The following is a 15,340-nucleotide window of genomic DNA, read 5'->3' as shown; positions in this document are numbered from 1 at the left end:
TGAAACCGTACTATCTACTACACTACATTTACAACGAATTTATATGTTTATAATTGTATTTCCTTTGTTGTTTAAACTAAGGGATATTTCTCTTTCAAATTAAAAAAAATGAAGTAATGGAAAAATCACGGCCCCCCTCATGCATTATATTTTTTAATGTTTGTTTTATTTGAAAGTGAAATATCCCTTTAATATGTCAAATATCTTTGTTTTGTTAATAAAAATAAACAAGAAACCCCCTCCACGGTCCACCCCTTTCCCCCCACAGCCCTTTCACCTGCACGATTTTGTCATCATAACCAATCGGAATGTAATATGAAAAATGTTCTGTATCACATACAGTGTTCAATTATCCAAGCCATAGGGCTAGAGAAAAGTGAATTATTATTGTTCATAGTAATGTGCTTTTATCATTCTTTAGGATATACCAAAATATTCTAATTAAGTTAAGCTAGTGGGACACTAGGCAACTGTAAAAGTCAATAGCTGACCAAAAGCCCACAGTAGACTCCCTGCTGAGCTACGTGCTTCAAAGGGTTCTTGCATGCCAGAGACAATAGGCCTTTGCGTGGAAGACAGGGAACAGGTCTCGCTATCAGGTGAGGGGTTTCTAAACAAAAGAGATAGCAACTCCGAGCGGGGGTAGCTTTCTAGATAAGAGACAAAAGCTTTGTGTAAGAACAAAGCAACTGATTTGACTGCATAATGCAGTCTGGCTCCACCGTGACAGGAAATGGCAAGGAATCGCAAGGCTTTGTGGGTAACCGGAACTTCCTGTTGCTAGAGGCGGACCTTGTGTGAGAAGTTTATAAATTAGGAAGGTCTCAGAACAGAGACTCAGATTCTAACTATGCCATGGGTTGTCTCTCGAATATGGGTTCTTGAGTGACCCATTGATCATCTGGAAGAGAGTGGAAAGTCAATAGTAAGTAAAGCATTGTAAATGATTGTATGTTTGATGTGTTCATAATGGGATGAAGTCATATCTTAATACTGTGAATGTTCTGTGCTTGTTTTCTCTCTTACCAGGTTTTATTACCTATTTACCTAAATGTATTGTATGTGTTATTAGTAAAATAAATCACCTTAAAAGACATTTGGTACGAGTAATGCCTTAGACTCACTCCTCTCTCTACCCTTTCATTTGGGCTTAGTAACCGTTGTTTAACTCTGCACAAAGCAGAAAACTAGGTTGGCTATAAAAGTGAACAGTAATAAAACTATTGTAATCCCCGGAGGGGATTTCTTTAGGGTTTAAGCGTTAAATTACGCAGTAATAAAACTATCGTAATCTCCGGAGGAGATTAGCTAGAGTTTAAGTGATTAAACTGTAGTGTCTCTTAAGAGAGACATCTATGAGTTTAAATTGATTAACCGTGTTATACGTGGTATAACACAGTAATAAAACTATCGTAATCTCCGGAGGAGATTAGCTAGAGTTTAAGTGATTAAACTGTAGTGTCTCTTAAGAGAGACATCTATGAGTTTAAATTGATTAACCGTGTTATACGTGGTATAACACAGTAATAAACTATTGATAGTCTCAGGGAAACTTATCTGAGTTTAGTAATTGGAACTCTGCTTGTTACACGGTAATAAGGCTGTAGTGTCCTCGTGGGGGGCATCTTAGAGTTAATAAGCGAATGACACTGTGTTTGAACTCCGCTTATTACAGAGTTATTAAACTATTAATGCCTCTGTGGGAGGCTTTACTGAGTTTAAAGCGTTAATTACGCATTTATTAAACTATGCTGGTTTTTAATAAGGCCTTCAGAGTTTAAGTATTAATTACCTAGTCATTAAACTACTAGATTTCTTTCGAGTTTAAGTGTTACGCAGTAATTAAAGAAATTACCAAGTCATTAAACTACTAGATTATCTTTCGAGTTTAAGTGTTACGCAGTAATTAAAGTAAAATTACATAGTAATTGAGTGTTACAGAGTAATTAAACAATTATGAACCCTTGGAGCCTATGTGATTCTAGAAAGGTATTAGGTCAGTCCTGTAAGCGGATCACATAATTGTATGATCCTGCCAATAGTCTGATGGTGAAAACCATTAGAGGCTGGATTTAATGTGTGTTATCTAGTGAGATAACATAGCATAAAAATCTCCTATAGCCTTAGGAGTAAAGACGCACTGTCTCTTTAAGATGAGAAGTGAGTTGTAACAAAATAAAGTATCTATTAGACCTGGTTATGGGACAGGTTAAAATAGGTTATCAGAACTAACACAGCCTGCAGAGGGTCGAATCCACGGCGGCGAAGAGGACACAGAGCCGGCGGCCTACAGCGTGACGCAAGGACCGAGGCATTGAATACTGTATGGGCCTACGAGAAGCCTACCGGGGAGAGACTCAACCAGGTTGCTATGAAACAAAGCCCCACAGTTTGCAAAAAGTGTGGAGAAAGGACTGTAGATTTGGGGATGCTGCGTGCCAACAAATTCTATTGACTGAGCTAAGAGTAAGGAGCTGAGGGAGAAGCTAGAAGCTAACCACAGGTTATGTAGCTATAGGCTACCGTTAAAAGTTTGTTTAGCGTACCAATAAGAGGGTTTAGAGATAAAGCTATCCGACCTGAGAGCTACCTTTAGCGTGGCTAGCTAAGCTAAGCAGTTCTATTGTCTAGCATATTAGTGCTAGCTGCTAGCTAACTGCCATTATTGACAGAGAGGTGATTGTTGCCCCTGACCTGGGTGGTGGGGAAATACAATTAGCATTCTCTTTGTTTACCTGGGAGACAGAAAGTCTGTCCCCCCTTTGTTTACTGATAAGGGTTGGGGGAGGATTCTGCCAGTGTAATACACTGTTTAACCAGACTTTATGATAGACTGATACTGTGAGTAACTAGATGATTAGTGTACAAGAACAGGGGATCAATGGTAATCATTGTGGGTTAAATACTAGAATGTACATTGGTAGAGCAAAATATATCCTATCCAGTATTAATTAACAAAATTAACTAATGTAAGTAGACCATTAAAAGGCTTCTTGCGTGGAATGCTGATAGGGTGGGTGCTATTTTACAGGTTAAACACAGTGTTAATTAATTATTGTTGTTATATAGCTAAAGGCTGAAACAACACTGTTACTTGCTAAAAATAACTGACGATTACTGTCACAGCCCATTGAATTAAGACTAACTAACAGACCTTGTACCCAAACAGGGGAGATGGAAGTGTTAGCTGAGTTAATAGGGAAGTGTGAAGCAGCTCAAGCAGTTTTTAGGAGGGAAATAGAGTGGATTGTCATGCATGATTTACCAAAAGAAAGGGCGGTAAGGGAGCTAAGAGACAATTTAGCTAGATTCCTTGAGGTTGTTACATATTCTAACGCCATACTAGAAATTGTTGAGGAAAATTCATCTGAGATCTGCAGGATGCAGGATGACTGTTGCCAAGAGTATGAAGAAACATTGAGGCAGGTCTGGTTTGAAACGGTCCAGAGAGAATCTGGGTGCCGCTTCACACAGCCCAAAGTGAGTGAAAGCCCCCCTGCTGTGAGGGAAGAGCCATTGTCTAACCCCCCAGAGATTGCAGCAAAGCCGGTCGGACCTGAACAGGGGGTTGGGGTCACCAGTCCTACAGATGAGCCGATCGTAACTGGAGAGGGGGTTGAAGAGACCAATCCTCCAGCAGCTGTAGGAGAGGGGGGCAGGGATGTCACACCTACAGATGGATCAGATGGGCCAGCAGACCTCAGAGTCAACCTAGATGACATCACTATTGCTCCAGGGGGAGGTGAGAAAATGACTCCCACTATGCAAGCTGCTGAACCAGCAGCTGCTGCCACGGAGGTCATAGATGACATCACTACTGATCCAGAGGGAGGGGACAACGGAGAGACCCCATTCCACGCTGCGATCGAGAGAGCAGCTGCAAAGGTGCCACTGGCGATCGAAAGAGCTGCTCCTGCGGAGGCCGCCGGGAACGCGGAGGCCGAGAGGGAGGTTCCAGAGGGAACCAACGTCGCAGATGAGCAGACCGCCAGGAAGGCAGCTTCGATGGACAACGCGGCGGAGGGATATCTCCTCATCACGACACGCAGGGAAGGCGCCGAGGAGGTCGTGACGGCCGGCGGAGAGGAGCCATCGGCGGCGGGGGAGGTGCCACTGGAGATCGCGAGAGAAGCGAGAGAAGCTGCAGGGGAGACCCCATTCCACGCTGAAGAGGGAGGAGACCACGCCGGGGAGGTTCCAGAGGGAGCCAACGTCGCAGATGAGCAGACCGCCAGGGAGGCCGCTTCAATGGACGTCGCCACGGCGGTGAAAGTCTTCACCAATCCACTCAACGCAGAGGAGAAGCACGTCGACGCTACCACACCAGGGCGAAGGACCAGCCAACCGGGGGGTCCATCCAAGCGCCTGTCTCACAAAGGTGGGAGGAGACCAGCTACCAGCGGACCGGTGGCGTTCGAGAAGGAAGCCGAGTCGCCTGGCAAGGGTGGCGTTCGCTCCAAGCGCCCGTCTAAGAAAGGTGGCAGGCAGATGGCCCAAAGCAGACCAGTCAGGCCTGTCAAGGGTGGCGTTTGCTCCAAGCGCCCGTTTAACCAAGGTGGGAGGGGACCAGCTACCCCAAAACCCCTCAGAAAGAAGTCTGAGTGGGTAAATCTTGGCATCCGTGCGCCTGCTCGGAAAGAGAGGGGCGGATTGCAACGTCGGGTCCTTACAGTTCTGACCGCCAAAATCCAAGCAAAGAAAGTGCTTTATTTTGGTGGGGCTGTAACTAGAAAAAAAGAAGGTGAAGATTAAAGATAAACTATCCCTTCTCCACCCCTCTGCGGGGGGGGCTGAGAGGAGCCCCCAGAAGGGGGTTGGTGGGATTGCAGTCCCACTGGTGGCCAGAAGAGTGCCATCAGACGGTATTGCTGCTGCTGAAGAGACAGCTGCAGAGGAGATCCACCCAGAGGGCGCCGCGGGGGACGTGACGGTCGAAGTAGAGACGCCTACGGAGAAAGCCGAGGGGAAGACCGACACCAATTCACACACCGACATCACCCCAGTGCAGAGCGTCGTGGCACCACCTAAGAAAGGTAGCCTTTGCCCCGAGCCTGAAGCCCTGTTGGGCCAAGGTGGGAGGTCAGTAGCGACAAGAGCCAGACCAGTCAAATGCGATTGTGCAAACTGCAAGCCTCTTGACCTCCTGAAAAAATGCAAATGTGAAACCTGCAAGCCACGTAAACCCTTCGCACCAGCCCGGTGGGTCGTGGGGAAATTGCGAGGGAAGAAGGAAAAGTTGAAGCAGAAAGTCACTGTCCCACCACAGTCATCAGCGCGGGCTGGTGGTGGGATTGCAGTTCCACTGGTGGCTGGTGGTGCCAGCAAAGTGACACTGACAAACGAACAGGCTTGACTAACAGGTCTATCCAGTTAGTAGCTGTGAACAGTGGTACGCGGTGCGGACAATAAGCGAAAAAGATGCCAACGTGGTGTCTAAAAAATCGAAATGTCTTATTTGAGCGACTGTTTACTTAGGAATTTCGAGAGATATTGTGTAAATGAATGTATCATTTGTAGTGTTTACGATATTACCAGAAGAAATAACTTGCATAATGAAATGTATTAATTTACTGCCGACAATATGCCACTAAGTCAAAATGCAACAATAATTTGGAAGGTTCTTCCATAACAACAAAATTATTCAGTACTGATGTGGACTCATGATCTGAGCAATCAGGCCCTTTTGAATTATTATTTGTTGATTGTATAAAAAGCATTTTGGGATGTGGGTTTAAATGCAGAGTGAAGTTTCTTAAAGGTAAGATTGTAGATCAGCCATTTTTAAAATCTTTTAAACCCTTTACCCAAGTTACTATGTCAATTGCCATGGCAACATGCCCTAAATAGGACATTGACTTACTAGGGAAACAGTGGGAGGAGGAAAGGTTTCCAAAATCAATTTGGATTATTAAAAAAGTTTAAAAATTACAAATTGAGAAAGTTAAGTTGAACTGTAAATTATTCCAAAATATGGGTTTAGAGCCACTTAATGACAATGAGTGAAAACTGTGTTGAGAATGTAACCTGTATGAGTGTGGGATCAGAGCAGTTTACATAGATGAAATCGAACTTCCCAAAGCCATGATTTAAGAAGCCAAAAAAGCTCACCGAAAAATGGTGAGTAGAGGTTGGTTGTGAGAGAACTGAACATGGTTCAGTTATCTCAGGTGGGAGGTGTTCAATTATCCAAGCCATAGGGCTAGAGAAAAGTGAATTATTATTGTTCATAGTAATGTGCTTTTATCATTCTTTAGGATATACCAAAATATTCTAATTAAGTTAAGCTAGTGGGACACTAGGCAACTGTAAAAGTCAATAGCTGACCAAAAGCCCACAGTAGACTCCCTGCTGAGCTACGTGCTTCAAAGGGTTCTTGCATGCCAGAGACAATAGGCCTTTGCGTGGAAGACAGGGAACAGGTCTCGCTATCAGGTGAGGGGTTTCTAAACAAAAGAGATAGCAACTCCGAGCGGGGGTAGCTTTCTAGATAAGAGACAAAAGCTTTGTGTAAGAACAAAGCAACTGATTTGACTGCATAATGCAGTCTGGCTCCACCGTGACAGGAAATGGCAAGGAATCGCAAGGCTTTGTGGGTAACCGGAACTTCCTGTTGCTAGAGGCGGACCTTGTGTGAGAAGTTTATAAATTAGGAAGGTCTCAGAACAGAGACTCAGATTCTAATAAGTAACTATGCCATGGGTTGTCTCTCGAATATGGGTTCTTGAGTGACCCATTGATCATCTGGAAGAGAGTGGAAAGTCAATAGTAAGTAAAGCATTGTAAATGATTGTATGTTTGATGTGTTCATAATGGGATGAAGTCATATCTTAATACTGTGAATGTTCTGTGCTTGTTTTCTCTCTTACCAGGTTTTATTACCTATTTACCTAAATGTATTGTATGTGTTATTAGTAAAATAAATCACCTTAAAAGACATTTGGTACGAGTAATGCCTTAGACTCACTCCTCTCTCTACCCTTTCATTTGGGCTTAGTAACCGTTGTTTAACTCTGCACAAAGCAGAAAACTAGGTTGGCTATAAAAGTGAACATACAGAGATAATGTGTGCGGATTTGCATGAGTTTTTGACATAATCTATAGGAGTAGTAGCAAAAAGTGTGGAAAATCTTGTCAGCTGTGGCCTATAGCCTAGGGGAAGTTGCGTCATGATCTAAGTCGTTTTTTTTACTGTATGACTTACGGTTCAAGAGGCCAAAATGTGAAACAGCCTGTAGTGCCACCATGAGGCATTTGAAAGATTTGGGGCAGAGGTTCTTCCTTGGCCTACTGGAAGTGCATGATACAAAGTTTCACACTGATTGGTCCAACAGTGACTGAGCTGTTCATAGCCATGTACAGAGGTGAAAACGTCTCCAGCCTTTTCCTTAGGCCGTCCTGCCTAACAATAAATACAACTCAAATCGATGTATTGTTTGAATGTCTAAATGTTGTGAATGAGACGTTCTCAAAGATACATTCATTTAGGATTAGCAGTCAAAATTTTTCCATGTAGCGCAACAGCACACAGAAGCCAAACCATTTACACAAGTCTGTCTCTTTTTCCTCTCATCCACTTGTTCCTCTTTTTCCTTTTTCCTTTTCTGTCCATCTCATTTGTTTTCTTTTTTCCATCTATTTGTCTTTTTCCTTCTTTTCTCTGAAAACAAGTTTTACAACTTTGAAAACCTTTTAAACTGAGTAGGGCCTAAGATTTTAATCTGTACGTTACCATTGCATTGCTGCTAAATAAATATAAATGAGAATCAAATAAATGACTGCTTTTTTACAGAATCATACAGTTATGCTGCTTGCCATGGCATGGTTGAACTGACTGCTACAGGGGATAGCAAATCAGGTACTGTCCAGACAGGGGCCCACATGAACTCTAATGTCCCTATTCTAGGCATATCGTAATAGGCAAACATTTGACAAAAATACACAAAGATTTGGCAAAAATAGCCAGTCTACAAGATGAGAGTGTGTTTATAAAGTGTTATAAACGCATGAACCCTAGTGTCCTTATTCTGGGGGCGAGCATTCGGCGAACTAATAGCTCACAAAGTGTTGCAATGTTATATGAGCTTGTAGATAAGCTATTTTTGGTGAAAAGATTTGGGTGTAGAGGGAAAAAAGGAGGGGACCTAAAACAGCAGCCTGTGAGTTCCAGTAGCTTACATACCACCATGCCTGGTTTTAAGAGCATCATTTTGCTCTTGTGTTTTAATCACAACTGGCTGCAGCACAAATCAGTCACCAAATCAAATCAAACTTTATTTTATTAAAGCACATTTCATATAGCAAGTGCAACTCAACATGCTTCACAGAGAAGAAGAATTAAAAAGAAAAAGAAGAAACAAAAAATGTAAATACATTCAGCACTTTCTACCTGGCATCAGTATTTTAGACATGTAATTATAGTCAAAATTCTTTAACAGAGACAAAAAAAAGTAGCAGAATTGGCCGATCTAGTTCACAACACGTCACATCACAACATGTTGTGAGCTTGCAGATGGGCAATTTACTCCGGCGAGGCAGCATACTGCTCGCACCATGTCCCCTGAAGGCTGGGGCCACACTCCGCGCTGATCTTCACAGTCAGAGTACCGTGATTCAGTTTGAACGTCTTGTAAACGTTCAGACCTCGGGTGGGTGTGTCAGCTCCCTTGCCGAGATTTCCGTCGGACCACATCATGTCCTGGTCCCATACCTCGAAACACAGCAAGCTGGTGGAGATAGCAGGAGTAGGATGTCATTTTCAACTTTCACTGATAGAAAACAACACAATATCTTTCATATCTTGCATTTTTATTGTTGGCCAATATACTTTATCATATCACGTTTGCACCCTGACTGACTTACGTCTTGTTCGTCAGGTCCACGGTTCCGATGTTGAACTGCTCATTCCAGCGGGGGAAATCGTCGTTGTTGATCGTCCTCGTTTGAAAGCCCTGGGGGCCGTATGACACCTTGACGTAGCCGTCCGTCTTGGTTGAAACGTCTCCATACAGGGCCGAGCCGTTGACCACTGTCACGCTCAACTGGGCCACGCCGGGCCTTTCGGGGCAGCAGTCGGCGTTCACCATACGGTGATTGCTGCAATGGCACGCGCAGTTCTGGTTCTGTCGGCCAACAGAGCAGCGGGCGCGGCACTGCAGTGACACATCGCTGGATATGATGTAATCTCTGATGGCGGCTCGCAGTCTGGACTTCAGCGTGGGGTGGTCCATGACCTACATTGACGAGGAGGACAGGTTCTTTTCTGAAAATGTTTTATTGTCCTATGGCGTTTAGAAAGCAGGACATTTGTGTGTCCTGCTCAGTGTTGGAAAAGTTACTAAAACATAGTAATATAGTACTTATTACATATTACTTGTTTAAAAAGTAATATAGTTACTTTACTTATTACTCCCTGCCAAAAGTAATTAGTTACTTTACTAGTTACTGGAAAAAAGTAATATATTACTTTAAGTTACATATTACTTTAGTTAGCCTACTTTCCAACACTGTGTTGGAAAAGTTACTAAAACATTACTTTCCAACACTGTGTTGGAAAAGTTACTAAAACATAGTAATATATTACTTATTATACATTACTTGTTTAAAAAGTAATATAGTTACTTTACTTATTACTCCCTGCCAAAAGTAATTAGTTACTTTACTTTACTAGTTACTGGAAAAAAGTAATAATATTACTTTAAGTTACATATTACTTTAGTTACTTTCCAACACTGGTCCTGCTTACAACAGAGTACATCTAAACGATCAAAGGCAGTGTATTTTACTTTACACATCTGTTAACCTCCTACCTTAAAAAAAACTCAGTCTCTCACCAGATAGTGTAGGGGGCTCAGTTCGTAGGATACCACTCCTGGGACCCTCTCGAGGGACGCGAGCCATTTATCGTAGCCCTGTCTGCCATTGGGGTTGAACAGGAGGTCACCGACCTCCCGGCCTCCCCCCTGAACCTCAGTGAACCGGTCCGAGAAGGAGGCACCGAAGCTCTTGGTCATTTTCAACTTCTTGCTCTGCAGCTCACAGTATTCTGCCTCGGGGCTGACGGTGGCTCCCTTGATGGTCGCACTGGCCTCGACTTCCAGGCAGTCTCTGACGGTGCGGGTGTCGAGGCCGCTCAGGGCCGCCTTGCAGGTGCGTATGGCGGTGGTGGAGTGCACGCGACCCCCAAGGTGAACCCGGCGGAGGAAGTGGGTGCCGTAGACAGAGATGAAGTGACGGAAGGCGGAGGTGTCGTTATGGTCAGGGGTGTAAGCGAGGTGCAGCAGTGCGGCCTTCAAGTCTTTGCTCGGTGGTGGTTGCGCCTGAAGACGGAAACTGTGGGTCATAGAGGAGAATGGGGCCACTGAGAAGTCGTTACAAGGTTACATTTGAAAAAACTGAATTTCACCCTGAATTTTTGTAGCTCTTGTGCAGCAATGGTCGGGCCAGGCAATTGGAAGTGAATGTGGAAAAGGGATTAAAATTATGTATTATTTTTTGAGTGGTGCTAGCCACTCCAAGGACTGACTTTGTCCGTGTGTCTGTCCGTATGAGCACGGCCTCTCTGTATGTTTGAGCACAGCCTTAACAGCTGCGGCTGATTGCAACACAAAGATGCAACCAGTTACACTAATTATACACACACACACACACACACACTTTTGAGTAAAAATACTTAAAATGAGTAAAAATACTTAAAATGAGTAAAAATACTTAAATATTAGTTAAGATACTTTAAAGTTCCTAAACTGAGTAAAAATACTTAAAATGAGTAAAAATACTTAAAATGAGTAAAAATACTTAAAAGATGTTAAAATGAGTAAATACACGTACAAATCTGTAAAAACATTTTAAAGTACTTAAAATGAGTAAAAATACTTTGAAGTCATCAAAGTCTGTAAAAAGTAACTAATGAAATGAACTCATGAAAGGCACCACTCTCTTCACACTGGGTGTGATTTTTTATATACAATTCTGAAATTCACCACACTGCATCTATCATGATATGAAAATGCTGTAGATATTTACAGTACTGTTTACAGTAACACATTTTGATGCCAAGCTGGCTCAAACATGTGGACCTGTTTGCCATGTGGGAAGGCAGATTTCCTGATAGAAGATATATAAGAATCAGAAAACACAAGAGGGACAATCATCATAGCTGCCTGGCCCCTAATTATCTTCAAACTAACTAAATCTGATTGACAAAATGATTATGTCAGCATAAAAGTCAAACGTTAATGTGTTGAACCTGTACTTTAGACAGTACAGTACATTGTTAGTACTGACCTGTAGTACTGGCATTTGAACTCATGGGAGACAAAGGAGAACTTGTCACTTTTGGAGTGAATGCGGGCAAACTTTGAGGACTTGGATTGTGTTCCTGCGAGAGGCACATCACCAGTGCCTGAGAATCCGAGGCCAACCTTAATCATGAAAACAATGATTATCCTTTAATAAACCTATGGAGACAGGCTCTATAGTCAAAGGAAAGAACAGCGTTATACACATATATAGCTACAATCCGTGAATTTGATGTCCTCTGCCGACAGAGAGAGATAATTGCAACGGTGTCCGATCTACAGGAATGATGACTCACACTGCTTCAAATAGCTTTCTTGACATGTATCACCTAGTCGGTGTCCTACAGTACCTGACAACATTATTGAAATTCCTCAGATGAGTGGGGAGACCTCCAGCCACAGCAGATGTGCTAGTTATATTTCGTGAATACTCTTCCAAACAGATTGGTTAAACTATCATTTTAAAATGAATCCTGGATTGTAGCTTTAAAGGTGATTGGTTGAAATTGTTATCCTGACCTGAAAATCTATTTTCTGTTTATTAAAGAGCTGGAGCGACAGGAGACCCCTGTTACTGAACAAACACGCTAAATTGCAATTACGGTATTACTGTCAGAATATGGAGCTTTAAAGTTTTAACAATAATCTTTTTTGTTTGAACCAAAAATATCACAGCACCTTTGAGGATAAATGTAAACAATGGTTACCAATGCTAATGCTGACAGACAAAAGATATGTCAGAAGAAAGAGTGGAGAAGACAATTCTAGATCAACAATAATTGTAAAAAACACACAGAGACATCAGACTAACCCTCCAACTGTCTCCCAGAGATTCACTGGTATCCTTCAAGACGGCTTGGCTGGATTCTAACATCTTACTGCTCAGACTGTTACAAAGCACCTGAAACCAGACAGAACCACACGTAATCATTTTAATCCAAGTGTGTGAACCAACTGATCGATTGAACTGTGTTTACACCCATTTTAAGCACCACATATAATTTACAGTCTTGTCACCACAAAAATGTCACTACAAATCGCAAAAAAAATATGAAACTGGATGTTTTTTAAATCCCAAAAACATTTCTAGATTCTGACCATGTCGACTCAATCCATTTAAAAAAAAATTGAATCAAGAATGATTATGTGCCTATTGGTATGCAACACCAACCTTTTCAACGTGCGATGTATGTATTGTGGTTTGCAGAAACAAGTATCTGGCAATTGTGTTGTTAATTTACTAAGTCGTAATTCCAGTGTATTAACTTGTATATCAACCTAAAGTGAACCTAAAGTATTAAAACCTGACACACACGTATTACACATTACGCATTATGAAGCCTTTATAATTACTAAGAGGTTGTGCCATGGTTTTGCACTTTTTCGGTTTTTCATGTGTCTATGAGGTTGATAGAACTTCATTAAGCCCCCTGGTGGTGTTTTTATGGTGTTTTATGTCTTCTCTGACTATTTTGAGTTTCTTCCTGGGGCTGAAACCTTGAGGGTCAAACGTGCCAATAGAGAAACAGCCATTTAATGACACAGTAAAAATATACCCTCCCCCTCATTATCATAACACAACAGGTGTGGGCATGAGGAGGAGGAGGGACTAGGACAGGTGGGTGGTGCTAAGGTGGTGGAGGAGGTGCTAAGGTGAGAACCAGGTACACTATATATGAATGTATACTTAATGAACTGGAAGCGTGCCCACATAAAAACATAATTTTAACACTTTCTGTACACTTTTTTGAAAAAAAATCTTCCTCCTAGTATAACCATAATACCTGATGATTATGTTTTAGGGGGGGGGGGGAATCACTGAAAATCACGGCACCCCGTCTTTAAATGTCATGTCATAATTACTGTCAGGATGTGTTGTTTGGGCATATTGGACAGACGGACAGACATTTACATCTCCAGAGCCTAAATCCCTTCATAGAAATTGTCATCCTAAATAAAGTAAAGGAGTGAGGTGTGTGTGTCTACTGACCTTGACCCGCCAGTCCCGGACAGATACTGGGAGCTTCTGAGTCTGGTTTAGGAGGAAGAGTTGAGTCAGCATGTCCCATGGTTGGAGTGATGGACAAGAAAGAAAGGAACAACAATTATGTTAATTAAAAGCCATAAGATAAATCAGTGGTTCCAAACCTTTTCTGGATCAGGGCCCTCTTGAAAATCTTGAAAGCGTTTGCGTCCCACCCATCTGATGACTTAACACGGCAGCCATTTAGGTCAGGTGGGTGGACCATGTGCATTTTCAGAGCATATTTATTTGAATGATCAATCAATCAATTGTGCTCCAGCTTGGATCAATGGAACTAACGTTAAAATAGCCGATCTACAAGCTGCGACGCATTGTGAGCTTGTATGTGAGCGGCTATTTTAGTATAAATCAGGTATTATGACGCCATCAAATACATGTTTGTCGACAAAATCAACTGTAGATTGACTGAAATCGTATGATATTTAGTCAACTAAAACTAGACTAAAAACAAAAAACATTTCAGATGACTAAAATATGACTAAAACTAATTTTATTCAAAAGACTATGAGTAAAACTACATAAAAATGTCCTGTCAAAATAAACACTGACTTGCAATATCCTCACAGCCCAACAGGTTGTGAATCACAGAAATAAAGTCATAATGTGAACGTTTCAGACAGACAGTGGAGCAGAGAGAAAGGCAAGTTGAGAACAGAATATTCAGTACAACCATTGTTGTAATTATAAGGTTGCCGGTTCTTGATCTATAATTTCGTCACCTTCCTAAACTAATGGCTTAAGTAATATTTTTTCAGTTTTCAGAAAAAAATAAAAAACTGTAAAAAACTGATCCAAAACAAAACTATATGATATTTCTTAATCATTTCACCCAAAACGTTTATAACAAATTATGACTATTAACATAAAAATAACACTGTCTGTCAGTTATGTCACATAAGAGATTTAAATAGGATTAAACCTGACTTAGGCCAAAGGATTTACAGATTCTTTCCAGACTTTTTGGCCTAAGTCACAAAAAACATGTGACTTAGGCCAAAAAAAAATCCTATTTTGGCCCAAGTCACACTAGGGAGATAGGTCATTATACTAAAAGCGGTGGGAACATTATGATCCTTTTCAATTAGGAGATAGGCGATTTTACCAGAGGTGAAAAATTACTTGGCCATTAGTTCAGGAAGGTGACGGTTTAGAAATGTTTTGAATATTTGGCACAAAGGATTTTTTGATGGGGGCACCTGGCCAAATACATATTAATTTGGGGGTCTTTGACATGAAAAAGAACCACTGCAGTATGGTGACCTTGTTGAGCAGATGGTTTTTACAGATGGTACATTTCCCCTCGTGTCCTCCGACCATATACTTCTGGACTTCCACCACGCTGGCCCCGGTGGTCTGCAGCTTCACCACGTCAAAGCCCTCCCCGACCAGGTTGTGACCCGGGACAAACTCAGTCATCAGACACTCTTCGACCGAGCCTGTATAGCAGCCCAGAGACGGAGGAAGGAAGAAGAGGAAGAGGAGGAGGGGGAGAGGGTGGCGGGGCATTGTTGAGCTGGAAAAACGACAAGACAAAAAGAATGCCTGAAGAGTTGGTGTGAAGTATAATGAGTCGTCCTCACCAAGGTTATTATAGTTTTGCATTTTCATTAGCTTAAAATTGTATTTCATTTTGACTTTAAATTTCAGTTTGGTTTTATTAGGGTTTAAAGCAGGTTTGCTAGTTTTGTTTAGTTTTTAGTTTTTGAAAATGTTTAGTTTTATTTTATAGTTTTTTCGTTTTAGGGTTAGTATTTTGTAATGAAAATGAATGAAATAATTGACACAATTCTATAAACTAGCCCAACCCTCAACATGACAAGCAGTGAATATGGTTCTCTTAGAAATGTTGAATACAACAAATTATTAATGGAATAACAATTAATATGAAATGATAAAATGGCATAAAATAAGTCAGACTCAACGTGTGTTGTGACTCACCTAGAGGACTTGGCTCCGTTAAGGATGGTGACTGGTGAGTTTGACAGAGATGGCAGGTGAC

At 41.7% G+C, this 15,340-nt stretch overlaps 1 protein-coding gene across 1 annotated transcript; it reads right to left on the bottom strand.

The window, feature by feature from the left end:
* Nucleotides 1-8,307: 8,307 nt before the first annotated feature.
* On the bottom strand, nucleotides 8,308-15,340 carry LOC308077094 (perforin-1-like). The gene is made up of 8 exons (XM_080417648.1): nucleotides 15,280-15,340; nucleotides 14,602-14,854; nucleotides 13,288-13,329; nucleotides 12,109-12,198; nucleotides 11,284-11,420; nucleotides 9,831-10,329; nucleotides 8,860-9,230; nucleotides 8,308-8,723 (listed from the first exon to the last, which is right to left on the bottom strand). The coding sequence occupies exons 2-8, from the start codon at nucleotides 14,845-14,847 to the stop codon at nucleotides 8,519-8,521; spliced, it is 1,590 nt and encodes a 529-aa protein (XP_080273774.1). The 5' UTR covers nucleotides 14,848-14,854; nucleotides 15,280-15,340; the 3' UTR covers nucleotides 8,308-8,518.

This window comes from Gymnoscopelus braueri (assembly GCF_963280865.1).
Source record: "Gymnoscopelus braueri genome assembly, chromosome: 21".
Taxonomy (NCBI): Eukaryota; Metazoa; Chordata; class Actinopteri; order Myctophiformes; family Myctophidae; genus Gymnoscopelus; species Gymnoscopelus braueri.
Note: the sequence above shows the minus strand (reverse complement) of the source record. Positions and strands in the feature narration are given on the sequence as shown.